Source organism: Lissotriton vulgaris, chromosome 5 (assembly GCF_964263255.1).
Source record: "Lissotriton vulgaris chromosome 5, aLisVul1.2, whole genome shotgun sequence".
Lineage (NCBI taxonomy): Eukaryota > Metazoa > Chordata > Amphibia > Caudata > Salamandridae > Lissotriton > Lissotriton vulgaris.
Window position 1 is genome coordinate 842102881 of NC_141693.1, and position 27255 is coordinate 842130135.

General features: G+C 47.2%; 1 protein-coding gene across 2 annotated transcripts in view; it reads left to right on the forward strand.

The window, feature by feature from the left end:
* Positions 1-27255, forward strand: part of CCAR1 (cell division cycle and apoptosis regulator 1) — a 1290009-nt gene that overhangs the window by 1234535 nt on the left and 28219 nt on the right. For both annotated transcript variants that reach the window (XM_086922386.1, XM_086922387.1), the window contains exon 25: positions 25867-26005. In XM_086922386.1, the coding sequence (XP_086778512.1) occupies positions 25867-25959 (93 nt within the window). In that variant the 3' untranslated portion in view covers positions 25960-26005. The remainder of the gene's footprint in view (positions 1-25866; positions 26006-27255) is intronic.

Below are 27255 nucleotides of genomic sequence, written 5' to 3' on the forward strand. Positions count from 1 at the left end.
AGCAATATAATATGTGCAGGCCATCTTAAAGCATGGGCACGCTGGGAAGTTGGCCTAGGGCCCCAAGAGCAAAGGGGCCTCATGCAGACGAGAATTTAACACTAATTTTCTGTTAAACATTTTTATTCCTGTGAGTGGTTGTGTGGGCAGGGCCCAGTGCACTGCTTTTCCCGAGGCCTATAATACTGTTAAGAGGGCCCTGAGTGTGTGTGTGAGCGAGAAAGATCTGGAGCAACACCGGCAAAGTCAAAAGAAGTCAGAGCTAACCAACGAAAACAAAAGAAATGATAGTGAAGATGAAACCAACTAAATGTAAGTAATAGCTGGGCTCAAAGCCTTTTTAGTTTTTAATTTTTTGTAGTCTAAAGTTTGTCACAAGCGACAGAGCATGTGCTGTCTCAGGCGAGACCTAAAAGGCTAGGGAGCAAGACCACTAACTCATTGTCAGTGAAATTGCTCCTCCCTCCCCTCGCAGCTCCACCATCAGGTGAGGCCTTCTCCAAGCCCCTGCACTCTCGAGTGCTGGTGTTCGAGGCCCTCCTCCACCCGCAGGTTTTACCTGCGCCTCATCCCAGGTGGTGTAGTAGACCTCTGTCTCCTTTCTCTCGCTCTGCTCTTTTTCTCCGTTCTCACTTGTTTTCCACTGATTTCAATCTCCCCCTTTTACTCTCCTTCTGTGTCTTTCCTCCGTTTTCACTCGTTTTTTGCTGGTTTTAATCTTCCCCTTTCACTCCCCCTCTGTGTCTTTCCTTCGTTTTCACTCGTTTTTTACTGATTTCAATCTCCCCCTTTCATTCCCCCTCTGCGTCTTTCCTCCATTTTCACTCGTTTTTTGCTGGTTTTAATCTTCCCCTTTCACTCCCCCTCTGTGTCTTTCCTTCGTTTTCACCCGTTTTTTTACTGATTTCAATCTCCCCCTTTCACTCCCCCTCTGTGTCTTTCCTCCGTTTCACTCCTTTTTTACTGGTTTCAATCTCCCCCTTTCACTCTCCCTCTGTGTCTTTCCTCCGTTTTCACTAGTTTTTTTACTGGTTTCATCTCCCCTTTCATTCCCCCTATGTGTCTTTCCTCCGTTCTCACTCGTTTTTCACTGATTTCAATCTCACCCTTTTACGCTCCTTCTGTGTCTTTCCTCCGTTTTCACTCTTTTTTACTGATTTCAATCTCCCCCTTTCACTCCCCTCTGTGTCTTTCCTTCGTTTTCACTTGTTTTTCACTGATTTAATCTTCCCCTCCCACTCTCCTTCTGTGTCTTTCTCGAACTCATTTCCACTCTTTCCTCTCTTTTTTTGGCCTTTTCTGCCTGTTTTTCCCTGCCGCTGCTGCCCCCGTGGCCCCTCCCCCCAGCACGACCAATGCGACCGGCCCAATACAGCCCCCCTCCCTGCTCCCAGCTGTCCGCCCTCCCTGACCCCTACTTAATAGCGGCCTCTGCGCGTCCGCTGGCGCGGCACAGGCATGCCCGTTTGCGCTCTTCCGCGACCTGACCGCGACCAGCGCTAGGATCCCTGGACCTCCGCAACGCCAAAGCTACGACCCAGCGGCACTCCGCGCTCTCAACCCAGGACGCAACAACAACTGCAAGCTAGCATCACCAACTGACACCCACGGACCCTTCAGCTCTCACAGCTGCTGGCACACCTGCAGCACCGCCAAGACCACGGACACAGCGAAAACCGCCTGCAAGACCACAACCCAACCGAAGACCCTGCAATGCATCCTCCTCAACGTCCGATCCCTCCACAAATACGCCACAGAAATCTGGGACTTCCTCAACAGCACCACCCCGGACGTAGCGTTCTTCACCGTAACATGGACCAACACCCCCTCAGGACCGGACATCGCCATCGCCATTCCCCAAGGATACAAGATCTCCAGGAAGGACCGCCCCACCTGCCTGAGAGGAGGAATCTCCATTGTCCACAAATCCAGCTCTCCGCCTGAGCACACTTCCTGACGAGCCCACAGACCTGATGGAAGACCTTCACTTCAAGATACTGGCCAGCCCTAAGAAGAACCCTCATCTACCGACCCCCTGGACCCCGCAGACTTTTTGCCAACACCATCATGGACATCATCTCCCCGCATGTCGTCGCGCCACCAACTACACCCTACTGGGAGACCTCAAATTCCACCTCGACAACCAACTGGACCCCAGCACCACATCCCTCCTGGAACGAACCCACGCACTCTGCAGGACACACCCTCGACCCCCACTTCACAACATGTAACTCCATCACCTTCGGTTACACCACCGAACTCCCATGGACTGACCACCGATGCGTCAACTTCATCTTAGGAACACCCTACATCCACAGACACCTGCACCTGTTCCCACGAAGAAACTGGACCAGAATCACCGACGACCAGCTAACCTTATCACTCAGCAACTCCACCCCAACCTTTGCGGAAAACGACAACCCCAACACCGCACCCCGAACCCTGCATAGATGGATCTCCAACAGCGTCAACACCATAGCCCCCCTCAAGAAAAGCAACACCACCCACGCCAAGAAAGCCAGATGGTTTACCACCGAACTTCGAGTGTCCAGACGCTTTTGCTGCTGCCTCAAAAAGGCATGGAGGAACACCAAATCCACAGAAGCCTATAACAAATTTAGAGCCGCCACCAACTCATCAGAAAAACGAGGACAAAAAGCGATTGAAGACAGAATCTCCACTCACGCACACAACAGCAAAGAACTCTTCAACATCATCAAGGAGTTTGCCCAACCCAGCAGTGAGTCCACCAACATTCCTCCCTCACAAGACCTCTGCAACAAACTCAGCACCTTTTTCCACCACAAAATCAAGAACATCTATGGCAACTTCGACGAAGACAACCAACACACTGAACCCTCACCAACCACCCCGACACCCTGAAGGCAGCGTTAAACAACTGGACAGCCCGCACCACTGAAGACGAAGAAGTCGATCCCATCCGGGGCCTCCACAGACCCCTGTCCCCACCACATCAACTGCTCCCTGGCAACCGCCACATTCTCCGACGACTGGAAACAGGCCGAGGTCAACCCCCTCCTGAAGAAACTCTTGGCGGACCCCACCAACCTCAAAAACTACAGACCCATCTCCCTGCTCCCGTTCACAGCGAAAATCAATCGAGAAAGCCATCAACAGCCTACTTGCCACATTCATCGAAGAGCACAACATCATTGACTCCTCCCAATCCGGCTTCAGAAAAAAACACAGTATGGAAACCGCCCTCCTCGCTGCAACAGATGACATGCGCACCCTACTGGACAAAGGAGAAACAGCAGCCCTCATCCTCCTCGACCTCTCAGCGGCGTTCGACACAGTCTCTCACCCTAATACGCAGACTCCACAACGCAGGGATCCAAGACAAGGCCCTCAACTAGATCCGCTCCTTCCTCTCCGGCAGAACGCAGTGAGTCAGACTCTCCCCTTTCCTCTCTGACCCTACACCTCCCACCTGCGGAGTAACCCAGGGTCCTCCCTCAGCCCAACACTCTTCAACGTCTACATGGTTCCGCTCGCCCCCATTGTCAGAACCTACGGACTCAACAATGTGTCATACGCAGATGACACCCAACTCATCCTCTCTCTATCCAACGAACCCAATACAGCCAGACACAATTTTCGAGAAGGCATGGAAGCTGTCGCCAAATGTATGAAAAACAGCTGCCTACAACTAAACACCAACAAAACAGAAGTACTCATCATGGGCCCAAACCCGACGCATAGAACAACACCTGGTGGCCCCTCGCCCTCGGAAGCCCGCCCACCCCTACGGACCACGCACGCAACCTGGGAATCATCCTGGACTCAGAGCTCAAAATGGACCGCCAGATCAAATCCGTCTCGCCACCTGCTTCCACACCCCGCCTCCTACCTAAGACCTTCAAATGGATCCCCCTCGAACACAGAAAGACAGTCACTCACGCCCTGGTCACCAGCAGGCTCGACTACAGCAACTCACTCTACGCCGAAATAAACAAAAACCAAACACTCAAGCTACAGAACATCCAGATAGCAGCCACAAGACTGGTCCTCGACCTGCCAAGACACTGCCACATCTCCCAATACCTGCGCACACTCCACTGGCTCCCCATCAAAGCTAGAGTCACCTTCAAGATGCTCACCCACACCCACAAGGCCCTCCAAGACCGCGGACCAGCATACCTGAAAAGCCGACTCAAATTCCACGCACCCCAGAGGACCCTACAATCAGCCCAGCTCTCCTATGCTGTGGTCCTCCGCACCAGAAAGACCAGATCTGGAGGCCGCTCCTTCCTCTCTGCCCGAGCCTGGAACGCCCTTCCGCTCCACCTCAGACAGATAACATCGCTCCCCATCTTTGCAAGAAACCTCAAAACCTGGCTCTTCGACAGATCCACCCCTTGAGGGACTGGAGCCTACTAACCCCCCCCCCCCCCGCCCAACCCCCCCTGACCCTTGAGACCCTTATAGTTAAGTAGTTGCGCTTAACAAATGCCTGATTGATTGGGATTCCAAGTTGGAATTACCTTGCTTAGCCTCTGATGACCTGTAAGATGACGCATGACCTGTAAGATGATGCATTGCAATTCACAACCCAAAAGCAGTGTGCCCATGTCATACCCCCAATGACCCAGCTACCACTTACCCAGAGACCCCATCTTACAGTTCCCTGCTGAATAAAGCAGCAAATTGACCCTATACCTGGTCAGACATTCTGTTAATTTTTTTAAAACATATTTTATTGCGTTTTTGTATTTATCATCACTCATGAAAGTTCAACAATACATTCATATGTCTTTTGACATGCATCTTTGTCTTATATTACATCCATTTTAACTGTATATCATGGCTGTTTGCGTCAAACAATCTGTTATAATGGATAAAGTACCCCATTTTACATTATAGGGATTTTCCAAGTCACCGAGGAGTTATATAATCAAATAGAGGCAGAGTTCCTTTGTAAGGTTGTGGAACTCCTCAATGAATTGCAATAGCCGTATCGTGTACACCAGGTGGTACTTTATCCCATATAATACATGGTCACATCATTACGTTTCCCCCAAACCACTTAAAACCTTGGTGTGTAACTCTTCCAAATGAAAGAGTCAGCATGTTTCCAAACAAGAAGAATGAAAATAAATCATCTAGTGCAAAATTCAACACATCGAAAACCTGTTAGATATTTGTTGCAAACGGTTATTAGGAATACCGCAATACAAGTCAGCATAAACAAATACACTGCAGTAGCTTAGAATGCGTAGAAACATGCAGAAAGATTCTAGCTTTTCTCTATCTCAGAAGTGCAAAAAATAAACCTATTTGCTCTGCTTGTTAATGTAAGCTATTACAATTGAGCAGAAGAAAAAAAAGCAACGTTACGTTTTCCTTGCTTTAAACAGCTCCTTCAATTATGCTCCGTGACGTGCCTTTTTCCCCCACTTCTGGCTCTAGCAGCAGGCATTGTGATGTCAGAACTCGACTGTAATAACTTATAATAGTTGAGTTCTGAGGTCTTTACTTTATGATTGGCGACTGAGTGCAAAGAAATTTGAGACATGCATTTATACAGGGATTACAGAATCCCATGTATTATAATGAAATTACTTGATCGTTATAGCTGATAGAAACATCTAGCCGCAGATTCCTTAACTTAGAATATCCTCCAGGCGCCAAACTGGATCTGGAGATTTTTCAGCAGTACCTTTGCGCACCGGGGACAGCGTCGCAGGACTCTGCCCTAACGTCAACCACGGATATGACATCAGTGGAGCCACATAAATCCCTCCCAGCACGCAGAAGTCAGTTTTCTTCTTTTCTGCTCCTGCAGCGTGGATCCAGGAGAAGCAGTTTCTCTGCCCTGTTTTTGTTTTAGGTCTTACTGATGCCCTTTTCGCGTCCGGGAACACTGTACGATGCCTTCGGGTTAAATCGTGTGAGACATGTACGCAGCAGATGTCGGAGATGGAACTGCATGCAATTTGTATGTGGTGCTTGGATGAGCACCACGACTCCGAGGAGTGCGACGCCTGTCGGAAGCTGAAGATGAAGTCCCTGCTGGAACATAGGATGACATTTTTATCTGCCAGGATGTCCCGTTCGAAGTCCAAGCGTCTCAGGTCTCCATCTTGAGCTGGGGCTCCTGTCGGGGCAGGTCACAGAGTCATTCCTGAGGACGCCGCTCGCCTTCCTCCGGTAAGCACAAGAAGAAGTCACGGAGGCCGTCGGCCTCACGTAGTCATGACGTCTGTGACCGCTGCTCCCGGTCTTTACCAGACAGGGTCCCTCAGCAGTCAACCCCCACCTACACCTCATTTCATGGTGTTGGAGTGACTAGGACCCAGATGGAAGCCTATTTCCAGGCTTTGCAGGCAATCTTTGGGTCCACCTTTCTTTCTGGTGCGCTTGCAGGCCGCACAGAGGTGGTAGGGTCTCAGATTGGGAGCTCGCCGGCGGATTCGCCCTCGGCGTCGATCTAGTTCCCTGACTCCGATTCCACTGTCGCTGCGACGTCGGGAGTCAGCCCGGTGAGGCTTCCCTTTCAGGCCGCATTCCACCTACAGCATCAGGGCACAGTCCGGTGGGGCTCCCTGGGATGACGTCTGATGTGGCCGTATCAGAGGACTTGTCCCCGAGTAAACGCCGTCCCACAATGCAGTTGCCCATCGCTGTGGATGTTGAGTCGACTCCAGTCAAGGGATTCTCTTTCGGCATTCATCGGCGTCAATGCAGCACCTTCTCAACGTCGTTTGACACCGGAGACTTCCTCTCCTACTCCTTTGCTACTGAAGGATGAGGCCCCTGGAGGTTCACGCCCCCCAGTGTTGCTTCAGCGTTCTTCTGAACATGTTGGTGTGGAGCAATTGCAGACCTTTGGACATCCTTGGGCTGCAGATCCTTTAGGCTTTGGTGGAAGTGTTAGGCTGCAATCGTCCCCTGATTATGATCTTTGTTTGCCACCTAGAATGGCCACGGTGACTAGTGCAGCGTTTGCGAGAGTCATTCGTAGAGCTGCTAACATTTTACACTTCCAGCCTCCTTCTATCTCTCTGCCTTCGGATCATTTGCTGGATCTGCTCTACCAGGTCAATTCGGATGTCTAGCCCTTGCTGCCTAAAGGCGAGTCGTTGTACAACATTTTTCTGGCGAACTGGGCGAGGCCTTCCTTGTGGGACTCTGTGGAACGTGCTATCGCATATAGTCATCGCCATCTCCAGATGACCCTGTCTGTCTGTCCTTACACCCTACGGCTCAAGGGCTTGTCGTCCAGGCAGCCATAGCTGTGCGGCCTTCGTCCTCTCCTCCGATACTTCCACCCACTAGGGAGTCTCGATGGTTGGAGACCAGTGGTGGACAAATGTTTGCGTCCACGAGCTCAGGTGGTGTAGGTCATTCCTGAGGACTGAGGACTTGGTGTTCTTTGTTCTTATATTGGATTTTTGTTCATTAATTCTCAGTCTTACCCACATAAACCTTGCCATATGGGCATTTTAACAGGTAAATCTGTGACTGTACTCCCTGATGAAGAGCTGGTAAAGCTCAAAATGCATTGGAGAACAATTTAAAACTGACATGTGGAAATTTAACATGTAGTACAGAGGAAATTGAAGAATAATGTCAAAAAATAAGTATATAAAAAAAACAAATTGAAGAATACTAATGAATGAATAAAATTCATGAATAAGAGAACAAGAATTTTGTTTGAAATGTATTGAAAACTTTATTGGTCATACAAAGGGGGTTGCAACCAAGACACTTGGAAGCACTCATAAATATTAGTTCACAAGACGTTACTACAGGATGGAAACGTCACCCCTGGGAGCAACCTAAAAACACACAATATCCTCATTGAAATTGGAAACCTTCACAAAAGGAAACAAGATATATACCATTTCTAAAAAACTGGTTGTGAGCAAGCAATTCTTAAAGAATTACTGGGTTTTAACATATGTTGTGTCCTACTGTGGTTCACATCGGTGCCGAAGGTGCCTATTGTGCAGGTTCTTTGAGAATCCCCTGTCTTGAAAAAAATAAACAAAATATGTGGGGGTCGAAACTTGTCATGGCCGACTGGCTGGTCGGAGAAATAACAAAATAAAAATGTGATTGGCACCAGAGTTGTGGGTCGACTTTTCGTTTCTTGCCTGGAATCAAGGCGGTGGAAGGCAACGATTGAAATATATATATATATATATATATATATATATATATATATATATATATATATATATATATATATATTCCCCAACTCCTTCCTACAGAGTACGCCGTCGCCTGCCAGATCAGCGGGTGTATCGTCGTGGGAGGACTTCCGTAGTCAAGTCCTTAAGATTAGCCTTCGGTGATCAAGCCTGCAGGACAGGCGAAACGCGTCCGAGGGGCTGACTTGAATAAAAGAACTTTGGCCAGCACATGGTATCGTCTAGCGTGGTGTTTCGCTGCGCGTTTGAAAATATATATATATATATACATACACACATGCTCCAACAGTCCCTCCCCGCAATCCTCAGGAAACAGGAGGCAGCACTCCAAAGATAGGATTCACAAGTTTTTAATCTCACACAAAGCGCTTTCGGCACTCGGCCTTCGTCAGTAATGAGACAAACAGAAGTGACAATCAACATTCATTTATCTCTCGCGTAGCGCGAATAATAAAAATAAAGATAGGACTCCGATTCGAGTCGGCTTCCGCCATCTTGGAGTTGCTAAGGAAGCATTGTGTTGACGTTAATGTTAAATTCACATTCACATGCATAAATCAATATTAAAATGCAAAAAGCCCACTTGGCTGCAATCTCTACACAATGCGCTTAGTTACTATAATCAAAACAAAATCTCGCCCTGGATGGGCAAACACTGAAATTCAAACGGCATCCGCCATCTTTGAATGGGTACAGCCAAATTTGCTGCAATATCTATACATCTGCATATAATTTCGCCCTGGATGGGCATAACCATTCATAATGTCTGTAACGTGCTACAGCCCTAATAAACAATACAGTTAGAATGAATACATCTTCACAATTAATGTAGCAAAAACATACAGAAAACCTGAAGCAATGATGCAGTCCAATCAATTATCCATATCTTAGTATATCTGCGTTTATACCAGATGCACAGCTAAGTCCTCATGCATATTAAGTCCAGTGGACATTTTGCTTAGCAGGTCTATAATGTATAGAGATTCTAAACGCCTCAACTTTAAGAGCCTATCTCCGCCCCTGACATTGACTGGGACAGAGTCCAAGCCGAAGAATGTGAGTAATTCTCTGTTGCGTCCATGCTCTTTATCAAAATGTCTTGCAACAGGATAACTTGCATCTGCATTCTGGATTGCTCTTTGATGTTCTAATATTCTCAATTTCACCGGATTGGTTGTACTGCCCACATACCTTCTGCCACAAGGACATGTCAGACAGTACACCACATAGGGCGTGGTACATGTGAGGAATTTTAGAATTCTCTTAGGTTCCTTGACACCTGGTATGCTGTATTGAGTAATACGCTTGCTTCCCTTGCACGCCTTGCACCGTCCGCAAGGAAAGAAACCTTTCATGGGTTCGATTTTAGGTTTGGGTTTCAGTTCCTCATGGTGGCTATGGACCAAATAGTCTTTTAGTGCTCTGGCTTTCCTGAATGTTACTAGAGGATAGGAGGGCAAATCTTGTTTAATAACATTATCCGTCATCAGGATATTCCAATGTCTACGCAAAATGCGTTTGATATCCCCGGAATTCCTAGAATAAGTGGTTATAAGTCGGAATTGCCCAGACTCCATATCTCTTTCATGAGTTTTGTCTTCCAGCAGCTTACTCCTCTCTAGAGTCTCCACCTTCCTTAAAGCTTGATTGAGTGTTTCTATATTGTATCCCCTGGCTTTGAACCTTTGTATACAATTTCTCGCTGCTTCTCTGAACTCATTGTCTTTGGTGTTGTTCCTCCTTATCCTCAATAGTTCGCCATACGGTATACTATGCACCAAGCTCTTAGGATGCCCGCTGGTCGCATATAGTGTAGAATTGCCGGCGGTGGCCTTGCGAAAGAGCTTGGTTTGCAGTTTGCCTCCTTCAATGAAAACAGTTAAATCCAGATAGTTCACTTCCTTTTGGCTGATTTCTCCTGTAAATCTTAGATTGTTGTTGTTGTCATTAAGTACCTCTAGATATTCTTCAGCTAGTTCAATTGACCCCTCAATGATGATAAACAGGCCGTCTATATAGCGGTACCAACATTTCACCAGATCATTCCATTTGTTGTTGGTTTCGGACCAAGCCACCCGCTCCTCCCAGTGCCCCACGAATAAATTCGCGAAGCTAGGGGCTGAGCAAGTGCCCATTGCCACGCCTGTTAGCTGTTTATAGAGCTGCTTGCCAAAAAGGAAAATGTTGTTCATGAGGCAAAATTGTAGAAATTCCATCAACATTTTATTATGTTCATAATATTTCACTGGCCTACTCTCCAAAAACCAGGAAATAGCTTGAAGTCCTTCATCATGATTGATGCATGTGTACAAACTAGCAATGTCGATGACCATCATAGTATATCCATCCATCCATCCAAACCAATCGATCAATACAGTTTAAAAAATGTTTAGTATCCTTCAGATAGGATTTCAGATTGACCACATGCGGAGAAAGGAAAGAGTCAACATATGTAGATAAATTCTCAGTTAAGCTGCCCTGAGAAGCTACAATTGGCCTCCCGGGAGGATTCACCGGATCCTTATGTATCTTAGGTAGATAATAAAAGGTCGGGGTCACTGGATTTAGGCATCTCAAAAACAGATGTTCATCACCATTTAGCATGTTGTTGTTGTACCACTTCAATATCATTTCGTGGTAATCTTTAATGCTTTTATCATATGTAGATTCGTTGACTTTCATATACGTTTTTGGATCGTTGAGTTGCCGCAGTGCCTCTTGTTCATACTGCAATTTGGTTAGCAACACAATATTACCTCCTTTATCGGAGGGTTTACACACCAAAGACGAATCGTCACATAGCTTTTTCAACGCTATTTGTTGTTTGTAGGTGAAGTTAGATCTGCCATAATCATATTTACGTTTGCATCTGAGTGACCTTAGGTCCTGAATCACAGCTTCTGAAAAAGTGTCTATCGCATCCGCTCCCATTATTGGCATGAAAGTGGAACTAGGTTTGAAATTCGTTGCACCCCCTCTTTGCTGTACTTGCATATGTGTCACCATTTGTGTATCTCTTAGACTGACAATGTCATCATCCTCTACCTCCCTTCTCAATTCTTCCAAAGATCGAAGGCCCACAAGATCTTTACATAGCATTGTGCTTTCTTCCATATCACCAGCAGCCGCTGGCTTGGGTAGGGGAGGTTTCAGCTTGAAGTATTTATACAACTTTAGTTTGCGGGTGAATTTAAACAAGTCGATGCGTGTTTGTGTGAATTCAAAGTTTTTTTCAGGGCAAAAGGTAAGTCCCAATTTCAAGATGTTTTGTTCCTCGGTAGTTAGGATTTTGGGTGTCAAGTTAACAATTGTAAGATTGTCTACAGTGTCTACGTTTTCTTCTTGTAGGCACTCTTCATGCTCCTGGTTACGGGTGGCGAGCCCACGGTGTTTGCGGCTCCAGCCCCCCCTCCTCGTCTTCCTCTTTGTGTTCTTCTTTCTGGGGGTTTGCCCCTTCCCCCTGGATATTGTTTCGTACGCATTACTTGATACTCCTCCTGAAAACCCGAGGGTTCAGTGACATCCTCGTGGCCGTCCTCGCTTGATGCCTCTTCTCCAGTTAGCGATGATTCAGAGGTTTCTGGTACCGGAATGCTTGTCCCCGTTTGTTTTTTCTTTCTCATTTTCAATTCCCTGCGTGGTTGGTCATATTTTTTTGAGAAGGTGAGTACCCTTCCCATGCGATAGTCTTTTTCATCTCTCTCAAATTTCTCCTCTTTTCTTAATTTGATTTTCTCTTCATATTTTTTCAATCTTTTCTTCATTGCTTCACGTTTTTCTTCTAGTTTGGGTTGATCTTGTTCCTTAGTGAGGTCATGTTCAATATCCTTTATTTCGGTATAGATATTGCAGCAAATTTGGCTGTACCCATTCAAAGATGGCGGATGCCGTTTGAATTTGAGTGTTTGCCCATCCAGGGCGAGATTTTGTTTTGATTATAGTAACTAAGCGCATTGTGTAGAGATTGCAGCCAAGTGGGCTTTTTGCATTTTAATATTGATTTATGCATGTGAATGTGAATTTAACATTAACGTCAACACAATGCTTCCTTAGCAACTCCAAGATGGCGGAAGCCGACTCGAATCGGAGTCCTATCTTTATTTTTATTATTCGCGCTACGCGAGAGATAAATGAATGTTGATTGTCACTTCCGTTTGTCTCATTACTGGCGAAGGCCGAGTGCCGAAAGCGCTTTGTGTGAGATTAAAAACTTGTGAATCCTATCTTTGGAGTTCTGCCTCCTGTTTCCCGAGGATTGCGGGGAGGGACTGTTGGAGCGTACATTGTTGTCGGGTGCACCCCCGACTGGCAGGCACCCGCCTCTGAGTGCTACTGGCTGGTGCGAGTGGAGCTGGCATATATATATATATATATTTGAACACTTCACTCGGAAATGAGGCCGCTCACCACTCGCAGGTCGGTTTCCAAAACCTTTATTCGAGAAACATGCAGCTTACAAGTCCCGTATTTTCATCCTTTGGCCTTACGCGTTTCAAAGCATTTTCGCTTCTCATCAGAGGCCGCACCACACGAATCCAGTTCATTGCGGATACATCTCCCACGTGCTTTTTTATCATTGCAATTGGCCCCAGCTGTGCCTAAATTTCAAAGTCTAATGTTTGCTGGGAGATGTAGTCCCTTTACACCTTTTTATGCCCTCAAATGGGTTCGATTCCTGTGTGCCGGTGCAGGATCTTTTTATAGCCCTCCAGTGTGCTCCAGGCTTGTAAGCGACATGTTCAATTCTGCTGCCTGCCGTGCCATTGCAGAGGAAGCTCGTTCTCTCCCCTGCGGTCCTTTTCCCCTCTAGGCAGTGCGATCCCTCCACGGCCGGAGCCGCCGTGATTAACATTTGAACACTTCACTAGGAAATGAGGCCGCTCACCACTCGCAGGTCGGTTTCCAAAACCTTTATTCGAGAAACATGCAGCTTACAAGTCCCGTATTTTCATCCTTTGGCCTTACGCGTTTCGAAGCATTTTCGCTTCTCATCAGAGGCCGCATCACACGAATACAGTTCATTGCGGATACATCTCCCACGTGCTTTTTTATCATTGCAATTGGCCCCAGCTGTGCCCAAATTTGAAAGTCCAATGTTTGCTGGGAGATGTAGTCCCTTTACACCTTTTTATGCCCTCAAATGGGTTCGATTCCTGTGTGCCGGTGCAGGATCTTTTTATAGCCCTCCAGTGTGCTCCAGGCTTGTAAGCGACATGTTCAATTCTGCTGCCTGCCGTGCCATTGCAGAGGAAGCTCGTTCTCTCCCCTGCGGTCCTTTTCCCCTCTAGGCAGTGCGATCCCTCCACGGCCGGAGCCGCCGTGATTAACATTTGAACACTTCACTCGGAAATGAGGCCGCTCACCACTCGCAGGTCGGTTTCCAAAACCTTTATTCGAGAAACATGCAGCTTACAAGTCCCGTATTTTCATCCTTTGGCCTTACGCGTTTCGAAGCATTTTCGCTTCTCATCAGAGGCCGCATCACACGAATCCAGTTCATTGCGGATACATCTCCCACGTGCTTTTTTATCATTGCAATTGGCCCCAGCTGTGCCCAAATTTGAAAGTCCAATGTTTGCTGGGAGATGTAGTCCCTTTACACCTTTTTATGCCCTCAAATGGGTTCGATTCCTGTGTGCCGGTGCAGGATCTTTTTATAGCCCTCCAGTGTGCTCCAGGCTTGTAAGCGACATGTTCAATTCTGCTGCCTGCCGTGCCATTGCAGAGGAAGCTCGTTCTCTCCCCTGCGGTCCTTTTCCCCTCTAGGCAGTGCGATCCCTCCACGGCCGGAGCCGCCGTGATTAACATTTGAACACTTCACTCGGAAATGAGGCCGCTCACCACTCGCAGGTCGGTTTCCAAAACCTTTATTCGAGAAACATGCAGCTTACAAGTCCCGTATTTTCATCCTTTGGCCTTACGCGTTTCGAAGCATTTTCGCTTCTCATCAGAGGCCGCATCACACGAATCCAGTTCATTGCGGATACATCTCCCACGTGCTTTTTTATCATTGCAATTGGCCCCAGCTGTGCCCAAATTTCAAAGTCCAATGTTTGCTGGGAGATGTAGTCCCTTTACACCTTTTTATGCCCTCAAATGGGTTCGATTCCTGTGTGCCGGTGCAGGATCTTTTTATAGCCCTCCAGTGTGCTCCAGGCTTGTAAGCGACATGTTCAATTCTGCTGCCTGCCGTGCCATTGCAGAGGAAGCTTGTTCTCTCCCCTGCGGTCCTTTTCCCCTGCGGTCCTTTTCCCCTCTAGGCAGTGCGATCCCTCCACGGCCGGAGCCGCCGTGATTAACATTTGAACACTTCACTCGGAAATGAGGCCGCTCACCACTCGCAGGTCGGTTTCCAAAACCTTTATTCGAGAAACATGCAGCTTACAAGTCCCGTATTTTCATCCTTTGGCCTTACGCGTTTCGAAGCATTTTCGCTTCTCATCAGAGGCCGCATCACACGAATCCAGTTCATTGCAGATACATCTCCCACGTGCTTTTTAGGTCTCGGGCCTACCGTCACACTGCGAAGCAGTGTGGGCGGAGCCCGAGATTTTTTGACTTCAATGTGGGGCTTTATTCCGCCTCTCTCTTTCATTGGCTAGCTCCATAAATGGAGGCTAGCCATTGGAAGACATTGGCTGTCAATCATTCTTTCCCCTCGGAACGCGAATCGGGGGCGTTTCCGTGACTTTTTTTAAGTCACGCCCTCTCCTCTTCCCATTGGCTGGAATTTTACCTTCCAGCCAATGGGAAGGGGAGAGCACGCAAACACGCCCCCGAATCGCGAAACGACCTGTTGCTGTTCCAGTCCCGCTCCCCCCCTCCCTCCGCCCGCAGCTCTCCTTAGTCCCGCTCCCCCCCCTCCCTCCGCAGCTCTCCTTAGTTTCGCTCCCCCCCCCTGCCCGCAGCTCGCCTTAGTCCCGTTCCCCCCCTCCCCCCGCCCGCAGCTCTCCTTAGTCCCGCTCCCCCCTCCCTCCGCCCGCAGCTCTCCTTAGTTTCGCTCCCCCCCCTGCCCGCAGCTCGCCTTAGTCCCGTTCCCCCCCTCCCCCCGCCCGCAGCTCTCCTTAGTCCCGCTCCCCCCCTCCCTCCGCAGCTCTCCGGTAGTCTGCTCTTGCAGGTCCAGAGTTTGGTGAGGAAGGCGGGCACATTGCTGGAATACCCGTCCATCGCCAGGGATCCGGGGGGGCTCCTGCATCGTCCTGCCCCGCGGGTCACACTATCTCCATGCCTGTCAAAGTCCCAGCCCGAGTGCGGTAGGTCTATGCGCGCGCGAGAGACAGCAGCCAAGGAGGGTGGGCGAGAGCGGGAAAACCATTGAGGTATCCAGGTCACACTGGCAGCGGCAGCCACCGATTCACCGGAGAGCCCGCTGCTCGCGCTCTTAAAAACTCAGCATAAACGGCGAGCATCATCCCCTGCAGAGAACAATGCACAGAATGTTTCTGTTCTGCTGGTTTTTTATAACTACCGTTACCATGTTGTTGTTCGCCAGTACTCACACCTATCTGCCATGCAGCTACAGAAGGAAAACCTTAAGGTCCAACCGCATCACTTTCAATTCCACTACATTATTAAGAATTGTACTCTCCGGTAGAGAAAATAACACATCAGAAGTCAGGTCCTGTAATCGAATGCTACACTTGAGAGGCTGACCAGCACCGCCTAACTTCAGTCTCGTTACACTTACAAAGTGTAATTATTTTTTATAAAAATAGTGCGCATTAAGATGCGGGCGCAACCTTACATTATACGCATGCGCCAAAAATATCCCAGCCGCTGAATGCTCGTTTGTGGTAAATCACTTCATCTAAAGAGTTAAACCTCCACTCAGGAATCTCTTGCAAGGTTGCCTCCATTGGCCTGCTGCCTGAGATGGTTATGCTTTGATGGCTCACAGGTATGTGAACTTTAGACCTCAACAGCTAATATATGCGTAAATCAGCACTGCGCCGCAGCGCCCAGGTCGCCTTCCCCTTTCCATCAGCGATTTGAAGCGGCCGTGGCAATTAAAAAAAACAGATTCACACGTCACTGTTGTATAGCCCCCACTCCAAATGGGGCTGTCTCCGACACTTCCTACCACCGTCCTTTTTCTTGTAGCCGGTAACCCTCCTTCTGTGTGTTCGCTATTGGCTGCTCCTGAAAGTGCAACGCGGCGTCTGGAAACACCTGTGCTGCATGAAGCGACCCTCCTCCTCGCCTCTTGTCTCACTCCACGTTTTACCTTGGCCTCCCGTCTCTGTCCACATTTTACCTCTGCCCCCATCCCACCACATTCTACTTATATGTCTTAACTCTTTTTTCCCACTGTTTTTCCTATCCTAGTTCCACTGCCTTCATCTCTTCTTCTTCCAGTCAAATCTAAGTTCGTCCTATTCTGCCCCTAATTACCTATGCCCTACCCACCCTTGCTCCGTGCTTCCTACCATCCACCTTCTCTCCTGCTCCCCACACTCTTGCTCCACCGGCCTCTATGCCCTGATCACTCTTGCTCCTGCCTTCATTTCCTCTGGGCCTCTCTCGCTGTCTCCGGCCCTGTCTCTCGGTTTCTCCAACCCTCTCTCGCTTGCTCTGGGCCTTTCTCGCTTGCTCCGAGCCTCTCTCGGTTTCTCTGACTCTCCCTCGATTTCTCCAAACCTCTCTCTCGCTTACTCCAGCCCTCTCTTGCTCCGGTCCTCTCTCGCTCACTCCGACCCTCTATCGCTTGCTCTTTCTTGCTCCAATGCTCTCACTTGCCGTAAACTAGCTGAATTCCCCTACAAGCTTCTCATCTCTTGCGTGCTTCTTCCAGTTTATTGTAGGAGTTTTGTCACTAGTTACTCTTACCATCTAAAGCACCTCTATAACTCTCAGCGCCCATGTGCTCTCCAAATAAATACATATTTAGACCCTCTGTTTCTCTTTATGCCACCTGAAAAATTGTTTTGGCTGGACGAGTAACTCTACTGGTCTGATGTAAAGTAACTCCTATGTCTCAATACCTCCCCTGTTCTCTTTCTACCCTATTCTTGTTCCTGTGTACTTACATTGCCTCTCCCCCTACTTCCTAATTGCACCTTCCTAATGCAAGCTCCTCTCCATTCAATCACCCCCCCCTTCCTCGTCTCCCCATTCTCACTCCATGTTTTACCTCTGCCCTCCTCCTCGTCTCCCCATTCTCACTCCACGTTTTACCTCTACCTCCCTCCTCCTTCACCCTCTCAGTTTGTCCTATTCCTCCCCTATTCTCCTATTCCTCTCCTATTTCCTCCGGCCCTGTCTGGGTGGCTCCGGCCCTGTCTCGCTCCAGCACTCACACTCGCCAGGCGCTAGCTGCACTCCCCTGCAAGCTTCTCATCTCTTTCGTGCTTCTTCCACTTTATTGTAGAGTTTTGTCACTGTTACTCTTACCATGTAAAGAACACAATTCTCAGCGCCCACGTGCTCTCTAAGTAAATACATATTCACACCCTCCGTTTCTCTTCATGACACATGAAACTAGCAGTTGCAATGCAATAGGCCTAGCATGTACCCGAGTTTGACCTATTGGCATTGAAAATAACAATGCCTTTTATTTATGTTTTGGTTTTTAAAACATATAAACAGGCTTTCATTTACAATGCCAATAGCTTAAACTTGCATGGTAAAAAAAATGCAATAATTTGCTAGAGTTTAAGCTATTGGCATTGTAAATTACACTGCCTTTTATTTATGCTTTAAAACAAACATTTAAATAAAAACGCATAGTCATTTACAATGCCAATGCTGAAACTCTCGCAAATGCGAGACCTATTGCATTGTAAATGCTTGTTTATCATTGCAATTGGCCCCAGCTGTGCCCAAATTTCAAAGTCCAATGTTTGCTGGGAGATGTAGTCTCTTTACACCTTTTTATGCCCTCAAATGGGTTCGATTCCTGTGTGCCGGTGCAGGATCTTTTTATAGCCCTCCAGTGTGCTCCAGGCTTGTAAGCGACATGTTCAATTCTGCTGCCTGCCGTGCCATTGCAGAGGAAGCTCGTTCTCTCCCCTGCGGTCCTTTTCCCCTCTAGGCAGTGTGATCCCTCCACGGCCGGAGCCGCCGTGATTAACATTTGAACACTTCACTCGGAAATGAGGCCGCTCACCACTCGCAGGTCGGTTTCCAATACCTTTATTCGAGAAACATGCAGCTTACAAGTCCCGTATTTTCATCCTTTGGCCTTACGCGTTTCGAAGCATTTTCGCTTCTCATCAGAGGCCGCATCACACGAATCCAGTTCATTGCGGATACATCGCCCACGTGCTTTTTTATCATTGCAATTGGCCCCAGCTGTGCCCAAATTTCAAAGTCCAATGTTTGCTGGGAGATGTAGTCCCTTTACACCTTTTTATGCCCTCAAATGGATTCGATTCCTGTGTGCCGGTGCAGGATCTTTTTATAGCCCTCCAGTGTGCTCCAGGCTTGTAAGCGACATGTTCAATTCTGCTGCCTGCCGTGCCATTGCAGAGGAAGCTCGTTCTCTCCCCTGCGGTCCTTTTCCCCTCTAGGCAGTACGATCCCTCCACGGCCGGAGCCGCTGTGATTAACATTTGAACACTTCACTCGGAAATGAGGCCGCTCACCACTCGCAGGTCGGTTTCCAAAACCTTTATTCGAGAAACATGCAGCTTACAAGTCCCGTATTTTCATCCTTTGGCCTTACGCGTTTCGAAGCATTTTCGCTTCTCATCAGAGGCCGCATCACACGAATCCAGTTCATTGCGGATACATCTCCCACGTGCTTTTTTATCATTGCAATTGGCCCCAGCTGTGCCCAAATTTCAAAGTCCAATGTTTGCTGGGAGATGTAGTCCCTTTACACCTTTTTATGCCCTCAAATGGGTTTGATTCCTGTGTGCCGGTGCAGGATCTTTTTATAGCCCTCCAGTGTGCTCCAGGCTTGTAAGCGACATGTTCAATTCTGCTGCCTGCCGTGCCATTGCAGAGGAAGCTCGTTCTCTCCCCTGCGGTCCTTTTCCCCTCTAGGCAGTGCGATCCCTCCACGGCCGGAGCCGCCGTGATTAACATTTGAACACTTCACTCGGAAATGAGGCCGCTCACCACTCGCAGGTCGGTTTCCAAAACCTTTATTCGAGAAACATGCAGCTTACAAGTCCCGTATTTTCATCCTTTGGCCTTACGCGTTTCGAAGCATTTTCGCTTCTCATCAGAGGCCGCATCACACGAATCCAGTTCATTGCGGATACATCTCCCACGTGCTTTTTTATCATTGCAATTGGCCCCAGCTGTGCCCAAATTTCAAAGTCCAATGTTTGCTGGGAGATGTAGTCCCTTTACACCTTTTTATGCCCTCAAATGGGTTCGATTCCTGTGTGCCGGTGCAGGATCCTTTTATAGCCCTCCAGTGTGCTCCAGGCTTGTAAGCGACATGTTCAATTCTGCTGCCTGCCGTGCCATTGCAGAGGAAGCTCGTTCTCTCCCCTGCGGTCCTTTTCCCCTCTAGGCAGTGCGATCCCTCCACGGCCGGAGCCGCCGTGATTAACATTTGAACACTTCACTCGGAAATGAGGCCGCTCACCACTCGCAGGTCGGTTTCCAAAACCTTTATTCGAGAAACATGCAGCTTACAAGTCCCGTATTTTCATCCTTTGGCCTTACGCGTTTCGAAGCATTTTCGCTTCTCATCAGAGGCCGCATCACACGAATCCAGTTCATTGCGGATACATCTCCCACGTGCTTTTTTATCATTGCAATTGGCCCCAGCTGTGCCCAAATTTCAAAGTCCAATGTTTGCTGGGAGATGTAGTCCCTTTACACCTTTTTATGCCCTCAAATGGGTTCGATTCCTGTGTGCCGGTGCAGGATCTTTTTATAGCTCTCCAGTGTGCTCCAGGCTTGTAAGCGACATGTTCAATTCGGCTGCCTGCCGTGCCATTGCAGAGGAAGCTCGTTCTCTCCCCTGCGGTCCTTTTCCCCTCTAGGCAGTGCGATCCCTCCACGGCCGGAGCCGCCGTGATTAACATTTGAACACTTCACTCGGAAATGAGGCCGCTCACCACTCGCAGGTCGGTTTCCAAAACCTTTATTCGAGAAACATGCAGCTTACAAGTCCCGTATTTTCATCCTTTGGCCTTACGCGTTTCGAAGCATTTTCGCTTCTCATCAGAGGCCGCATTACACGAATCCAGTTCATTGCGGATACATCTCCCACGTGCTTTTTTATCATTGCAATTGGCCCCAGCTGTGCCCAAATTTCAAAGTCCAATGTTTGCTGGGAGATGTAGTCCCTTTACACCTTTTTATGCCCTCAAATGGGTTCGATTCCTGTGTGCCGGTGCAGGATCTTTTTATAGCCCTCCAGTGTGCTCCAGGCTTGTAAGCGACATGTTCAATTCTGCTGCCTGCCGTGCCATTGCAGAGGAAGCTCGTTCTCTCCCCTGCGGTCCTTTTCCCCTCTAGGCAGTGCGATCCCTCCACGGCCAGAGCCGCCGTAATTAACATTTGAACACTTCACTCGGAAATGAGGACGCTCACCACTCGCAGGTCGGTTTCCAAAACCTTTATTCGAGAAACATGCAGCTTACAAGTCCCGTATTTTCATCCTTTGGCCTTACGCGTTTCGAAGCATTTTCGCTTCTCATCAGAGGCCGCATCACACGAATCCAGTTCATTGCGGATACATCTCCCACGTGCTTTTTTATCATTGCAATTGGCCCCAGCTGTGCCCAAATTTCAAAGTCCAATGTTTGCTGGGAGATGTAGTCCCTTTACACCTTTTTATGCCCTCAAATGGGTTCGATTCCTGTGTGCCGGTGCAGGATCTTTTTATAGCCCTCCAGTGTGCTCCAGGCTTGTAAGCGACATGTTCAATTCTGCTGCCTGCCGTGCCATTGCAGAGGAAGCTCGTTCTCTCCCCTGCGGTCCTTTTCTCCTCTAGGCAGTGCGATCCCTCCACGGCCGGAGCCGCCGTGATTAACATTTGAACACTTCACTCGGAAATGAGGCCGCTCACCACTCGCAGGTCGGTTTCCAAAACCTTTATTCGAGAAACATGCAGCTTACAAGTCCCGTATTTTCATCCTTTGGCCTTACGCGTTTCGAAGCATTTTCGCTTCTCATCAGAGGCCGCATCACACGAATCCAGTTCATTGCGGATACATCTCCCACGTGCTTTTTTATCATTGCAATTGGCCCCAGCTGTGCCCAAATTTCAAAGTCCAATGTTTGCTGGGAGATGTAGTCCCTTTACACCTTTTTATGCCCTCAAATGGGTTCGATTCCTGTGTGCCGGTGCAGGATCTTTTTATAGCCCTCCAGTGTGCTCCAGGCTTGTAAGCGACATGTTCAATTCTGCTGCCTGCCGTGCCATTGCAGAGGAAGCTCGTTCTCTCCCCTGCGGTCCTTTTCTCCTCTAGGCAGTGCGATCCCTCCACGGCCGGAGCCGCCGTGATTAACATTTGAACACTTCACTCGGAAATGAGGCCGCTCACCACTCGCAGGTCGGTTTCCAAAACCTTTATTCGAGAAACATGCAGCTTACAAGTCCCGTATTTTCATCCTTTGGCCTTACGCGTTTCGAAGCATTTTCGCTTCTCATCAGAGGCCGCATCACACGAATCCAGTTCATTGCGGATACATCTCCCACGTGCTTTTTTATCATTGCAATTGGCCCCAGCTGTGCCCAAATTTCAAAGTCCAATGTTTGCTGGGAGATGTAGTCCCTTTACACCTTTTTATTTATATATATATATATATATATATATATATATATATATATATATATATATATATATATATATATATATATATATATATATCCATATATATATATATATATCCTAATATATATATATATATCCTAATATATATATATATATCCTAATATATATATATATATCCTAATATATATTTATATATCCTAATATATATTTATATATCCTAATATATATTTATATATCCTAATATGCACGGGACAGCTTTGTGTGTCTTCCCATTCTGCATTTTGTGGTTCGCAAATTACCAGCATTTAAAAACATTTGTTCTCCACACATTGTTTCACCGACCCGACTTGCTTGTATCAAAAGGCTTCCTGGGAGTTGTAGTTCGAAGGATCACGAACGTGCTTCAACAGGTGATCTGCATTGCACGGGGGAGGAGCGGACCCACGTCAGCTACTTTAATGGTAGCAGGAAAGATTTCACCGAATATACGATTCCGGTGTTGGGCACTGACGAAGGCGTAAGCCGAAATGCATTTGCCGCCACTGGAGCTGTTTTGGCAATTAAAGGCTGTCTTACCTGTTCCCCTCTGGGTTTCCGCTTCTTCTTTGTGAGGTAGGTTTTGTGGAGACATTTCTGCGCCACCCAGAGGCGTAATTTGGAAGTCCCTGCCACGCTTTGGGTCCGGACCGTAACTGGCTTGCTTCGCGGCACTTTGGTTGTTTCAGGGATGGAATGTGTCCGGTACCCGCCCCGCTTGCTGGAGGACCCTAACAGTTGAGGTATTGCACCTCTCGTCGAGCAATCTGCATTCCGCATTTAGCCCCTGCATTATGGACTTCCTGCACTGTTGGCTGTGGCAGTATGAGGGGGCTCGAGGAGAGACTTTAAAAGCACGGGACAGCTTTGTGTGTCTTCCCATTCTGCATTTTGTGGTTCGCAAATTACCAGCATTTAAAAACATTTGTTCTCCTCACATTGTTTCACCGACCCGAGTTGCTTGTATCATAAGGCTTCCTGGGAGTTGTAGTTCGAAGGATCACGAACTTGCTTCAACAGGTGAGCTGCATTGCACGGGGGAGGAGCGGACCCACGTCAGCTACTTTAATGGTAGCAGGGAAGACTTCACCAAATATACCATTCCGGTGTTGGGCGCTGACGAAGTCGTAAGCCGAAATGCATTTGCCGCCACTGGAGCTGTTTTGGCAATTAAAGGCTGTCTTACCTGTTCCCCTCTGGGCTTCCGCTTCTTCTTTGTGAGGGAGGTTTTGTGGAGACATATCCTAATATGTATACTGCATACGGCAGAGCACACATACTATGTATTTTCCTTGTAGCAGTATCTTGAGTTTCTTAGCCCTAGATATTCATTCTCTCGCTCTCTCTCTCTTTCTCTCTCTCTCTCTCTCTCTCTCTCTCTCTCTCACTCCCCATGGGTGACATCTGTCTCTATACATGTCCTTCTTGGCATTCACTGTTGTGTATGATCATTTTGTACACTCTGGCTCTGTCATGCTGTTTGTCCTTCCCGTGGGACTGTTTATTTCTTGGAGATCCAGGGGATCCTGCACACAGTACTACTTCTCATTCTTATTACAGAAGCTTATGGATTTTCTTCCATTGTGCACTGGCCATTCAGGTTTCTGTGATTTCCCTTCGTCCCTTCCTGGAAGTTGAAAGTCTCGTACTGTCCTCTGACGGACTGTGGTGCCATGTCTTTCCTTGTTCATGCTTCTTTTACAGAGCCTAATGGGTCTATTGTCAGCCGTGCTTGCACTTGCTGTTGCCACCTTTTTTAGTCGATCTTTATTAACAGTTTAGTTTTTGTTGGAACTTGGTGGGGTTCAGTCGCAGACCCTCCTCCAATGGGGTATAGCTTCGGTATCTATTCTAAGTTAAGGAATCTGTGGCTAGATATCTCTATCAGATGAACAAGTTACTTACCGTCTGTAACAATGTATCTGGTAGATACACAGTCTAGCCTCAGATTCCTTAACGCCCACCTATCCTCCCCGCTCTGCGAGGACCTTTTCAGGTTGGGTTCTTCCCACTGGTATTTTTACATGTGGTCTCTGTCTTCATGCGTGTTAGTCCCTTCACATCCGTCCCAAGTCAGGACGTCTTATTCTGTTTTACCTGTTGCTTCTCCACCCATTCTCGCAATTGGGTGGTGGCTTCCTAAATACATCCACGCTCTTGCACACTGGTTCTTTTCCAGTGTGGAGATGGGTCATGTTCTTCTTCCCTCCCTCCCCTTGATACTTTTTCTCCATTAGTTTGAGGTCTGTTTACCTGTGCTACAGTCAGTTGGTCATATTTAGTGCATATGGTTGCACATTCTCTGTTGTTGCAGAAATGTTGTTAATTGTCAGAACTTCATGTTGTTACAGTCTTGTTGTCCATTACAATAACATTCATGTTGTTATAAGCAACTATAACATTCAAGTGGTTGCAGACTGCTTATCGTTTACCATAATATTCATTTCCATTGCTTTTTTGCCTCATAGGAGGGTATTGTTCTTCACAGTCAAAAACTGACAGCGTGCTGGGAGGCACTTGTATGGCTCCACTGACGTCATATTCGTGGACAATGTCAGGGCAGAGCCATGCGATGCTGTCCCCGGGCACGGAGAATTGCTGCTGAAAAATCTCCGGATCCAGTCTGGCGCCTGGAGGATATTTTAAGTTAAGGAATCTGTGGCTAGATTGTGTCTCAACCAGATACGTAGTTACTGAAGGTAAGTAAATTGTTACCTAGTTTGAGCCCTACCTTATTCAATCTTTATATGGCACACCTGATCAATCTAATTGCCTCCCATAATGTAAGCACAGTTGCATACGCAAACGACACCCAACTGGTCCTAGTTCTGGATGATGATACAGATAGGGCCGAACAGGTCCTGAAAGAGTGTCTGACTGCGACTTTCAATTGAATGCATAATAACCATCTTAAATGCAACTCTGCCAAGACAGAGATCCTTCCATTCGGAAAAAACAATATCTTCTCCTCACACACCTGTTGCCCTTCGGATGCGGAAGCTCCCCCAAACACCATCAGTGCAACACGAAACCTGGGCATAAAATTCAACGACATGCTATCTTTCAAACAACAAACTAAGGAAGTTGCTGCCATTTGTTTTAACATCATCAAAGGCCTTCGTAAATTCTTTGACTACCTGCCTTTGCCCGCCCGTCGCACAGTAGCAATTGCTCTAATTACATCGAGAATTGACTACTGTAATAGTCTGTATGCAGGGGTGGCAAAATCTACCCTGCATAAATTACAGATGGTTCAAAATGCGGCGGCACGGCTGGTTTTGAGATGGCCCAGAATGTCATCAGCATCAGCCGCCTTGGACGTGTTGCACTGGCTCCCCATCCAGAAACGTATATTATTCAAAATCCTCCTGATTACATTTAGAGGCTTTAATAAGCGCGGCCCAAAATATCTGTCTAATAAATTTCACAGATACCATCCGAACAGAGAACTCAGGTCAGCTACGGCCAACTTAATGTCCGTCCCCAAGTTCAGACTAGCCACCAAAGGCGGAAAATCACTGGCAGTCCTAGGCGCTAAAGCCTGGAACATACTTCCAGCTCACCTCCGAGCAACTTCATCAGAACAAACCTTTAAAAAACTACTAAAAACTTGGATCTATGGACTGGCCGAAGCAAAGTGCAAAACCCTTGTCTAAATTACACCTAAAGCTCAGTTAAAACCACCTGACAATCTATTAGCAATGAAGTTGCAGCGCCAAGATGCTCCCTTGAGTGTTCGTGCGCTATATAAAAAACCCCAAACATCAAACATGCACAAAGGGATGTAGCACAGCTGTCCGCAGTGCAAATTAGCATCTGTAGATTGAATACATACGCAACTTACCTGTTACAGTCTGAGGATATTTTGAGAAAATGCTTTTGATTGTCTACAGAGGTACTGGATTTGTTTTTTGTGAGTCTCTAACACTTGTCATGAATAACTGTAACCATCATGTCCTAACGTTTTTCAGCATGAAGGTTTGAAAGTTAAGAATTGCCCAAAATTGGAAGAATCAGACATCCCAGACGTAGCTCCAGGAGATGGAGGCAGTCAGCAAATTTGAATATTGTTGGGCAAAGGATAGTGGGCACCAGCGTTGCTTTAATAGGGTATGTCCAGAATTCTATGCTTTAATGGGATATGGTTGCATGCTCATTCCAGTTTCATTGACATCCTTACATCTTTTTTATTTCCCCTTTATGGTTGTTTTTCATTGATGAATAGTTATTTTTATTGATGTCAGTGGGGATTTCCAAGTTTTTGTTCCATTTGAAAAGACATGCAAAGTGCTGAAACAAAGTATTGACTTGTTTTCTCTGATAAAAAATAAACACAAATTCAACTGACTCGCAATAACTTTGTAGACAAGTATTAAACTTGCGGAACCAAGTGAAAGCTCTTGATTATGACAAGGCAAAATATGCTCTACTCTGCACTAAGCTACAATCTTATGCTATTTGTAATAAAGCAGGAAAATTATTTGCAGCGCATCCGAACGTGAAAATGACACCTACAAGAGTTCAGAGAGTCACGGACTTGACCAAATAGTGGGATAAGATGGGGTAATATGCAACACTTTTAGAGGGCTTTATGCTTCATTGTATAAGAGGGAGCCCACGGGTGTAGGAAATGTAGATAGATATCTCCAGGAACATACACAACCACCTATTCCATATTCTTGTATAGGGAAGCTAGAAGATTTCATTAGGATAGAGAAAGTGATAAGTGCTCTACACAGACTAAAACTAGGCGAGGCACGGGGACCAGGCTTGTTTCACGCAATATTTTAAAAAAAATGTAATCATCATTAGCACCTACCCTCATAGTGAAACAGTGGACTTAATGAGGAACGCAGCTATAGTGGTGATACAAGGAAAGGATCCGACATTGTGCGCCTCATAGAAGTCGATATCCCTATTAACTATAGATGCCAAACTATTTACTAGCATTCTAGCTACATGACTTAAACAAGTGATGACAGGCTTGATCCGTGCAGTTAAATCTGCTTTAATCTCAAAAAGACAATGTGGCGCTAACACAAAAAATTAAAACATATAATAGAAAATGACCAAAGAAGGTGCAAGAATGTTTTTTTTCTATCTTTAGACGCTGAAAAAGAGTTTGATAGCATTGAATATGAAAGCAGAGGGTCTTGCAGAATCTGAGTTTTGAAGCTCATTTCTCAAATTGTATCTGGGGGTTTGGGGGGCTATAATCACCAAGGGTCTTCATACGAGTCAGTGGGACTGCTTCAGGGCCAATTGGCCATCGAGAGGGGCACTAGACAGGGGTGTCCTCTTTTCCCACTTTTATTTGTGCTTACTCTTGAACCACAAGCCTTTGCCATTAGAAATAGACA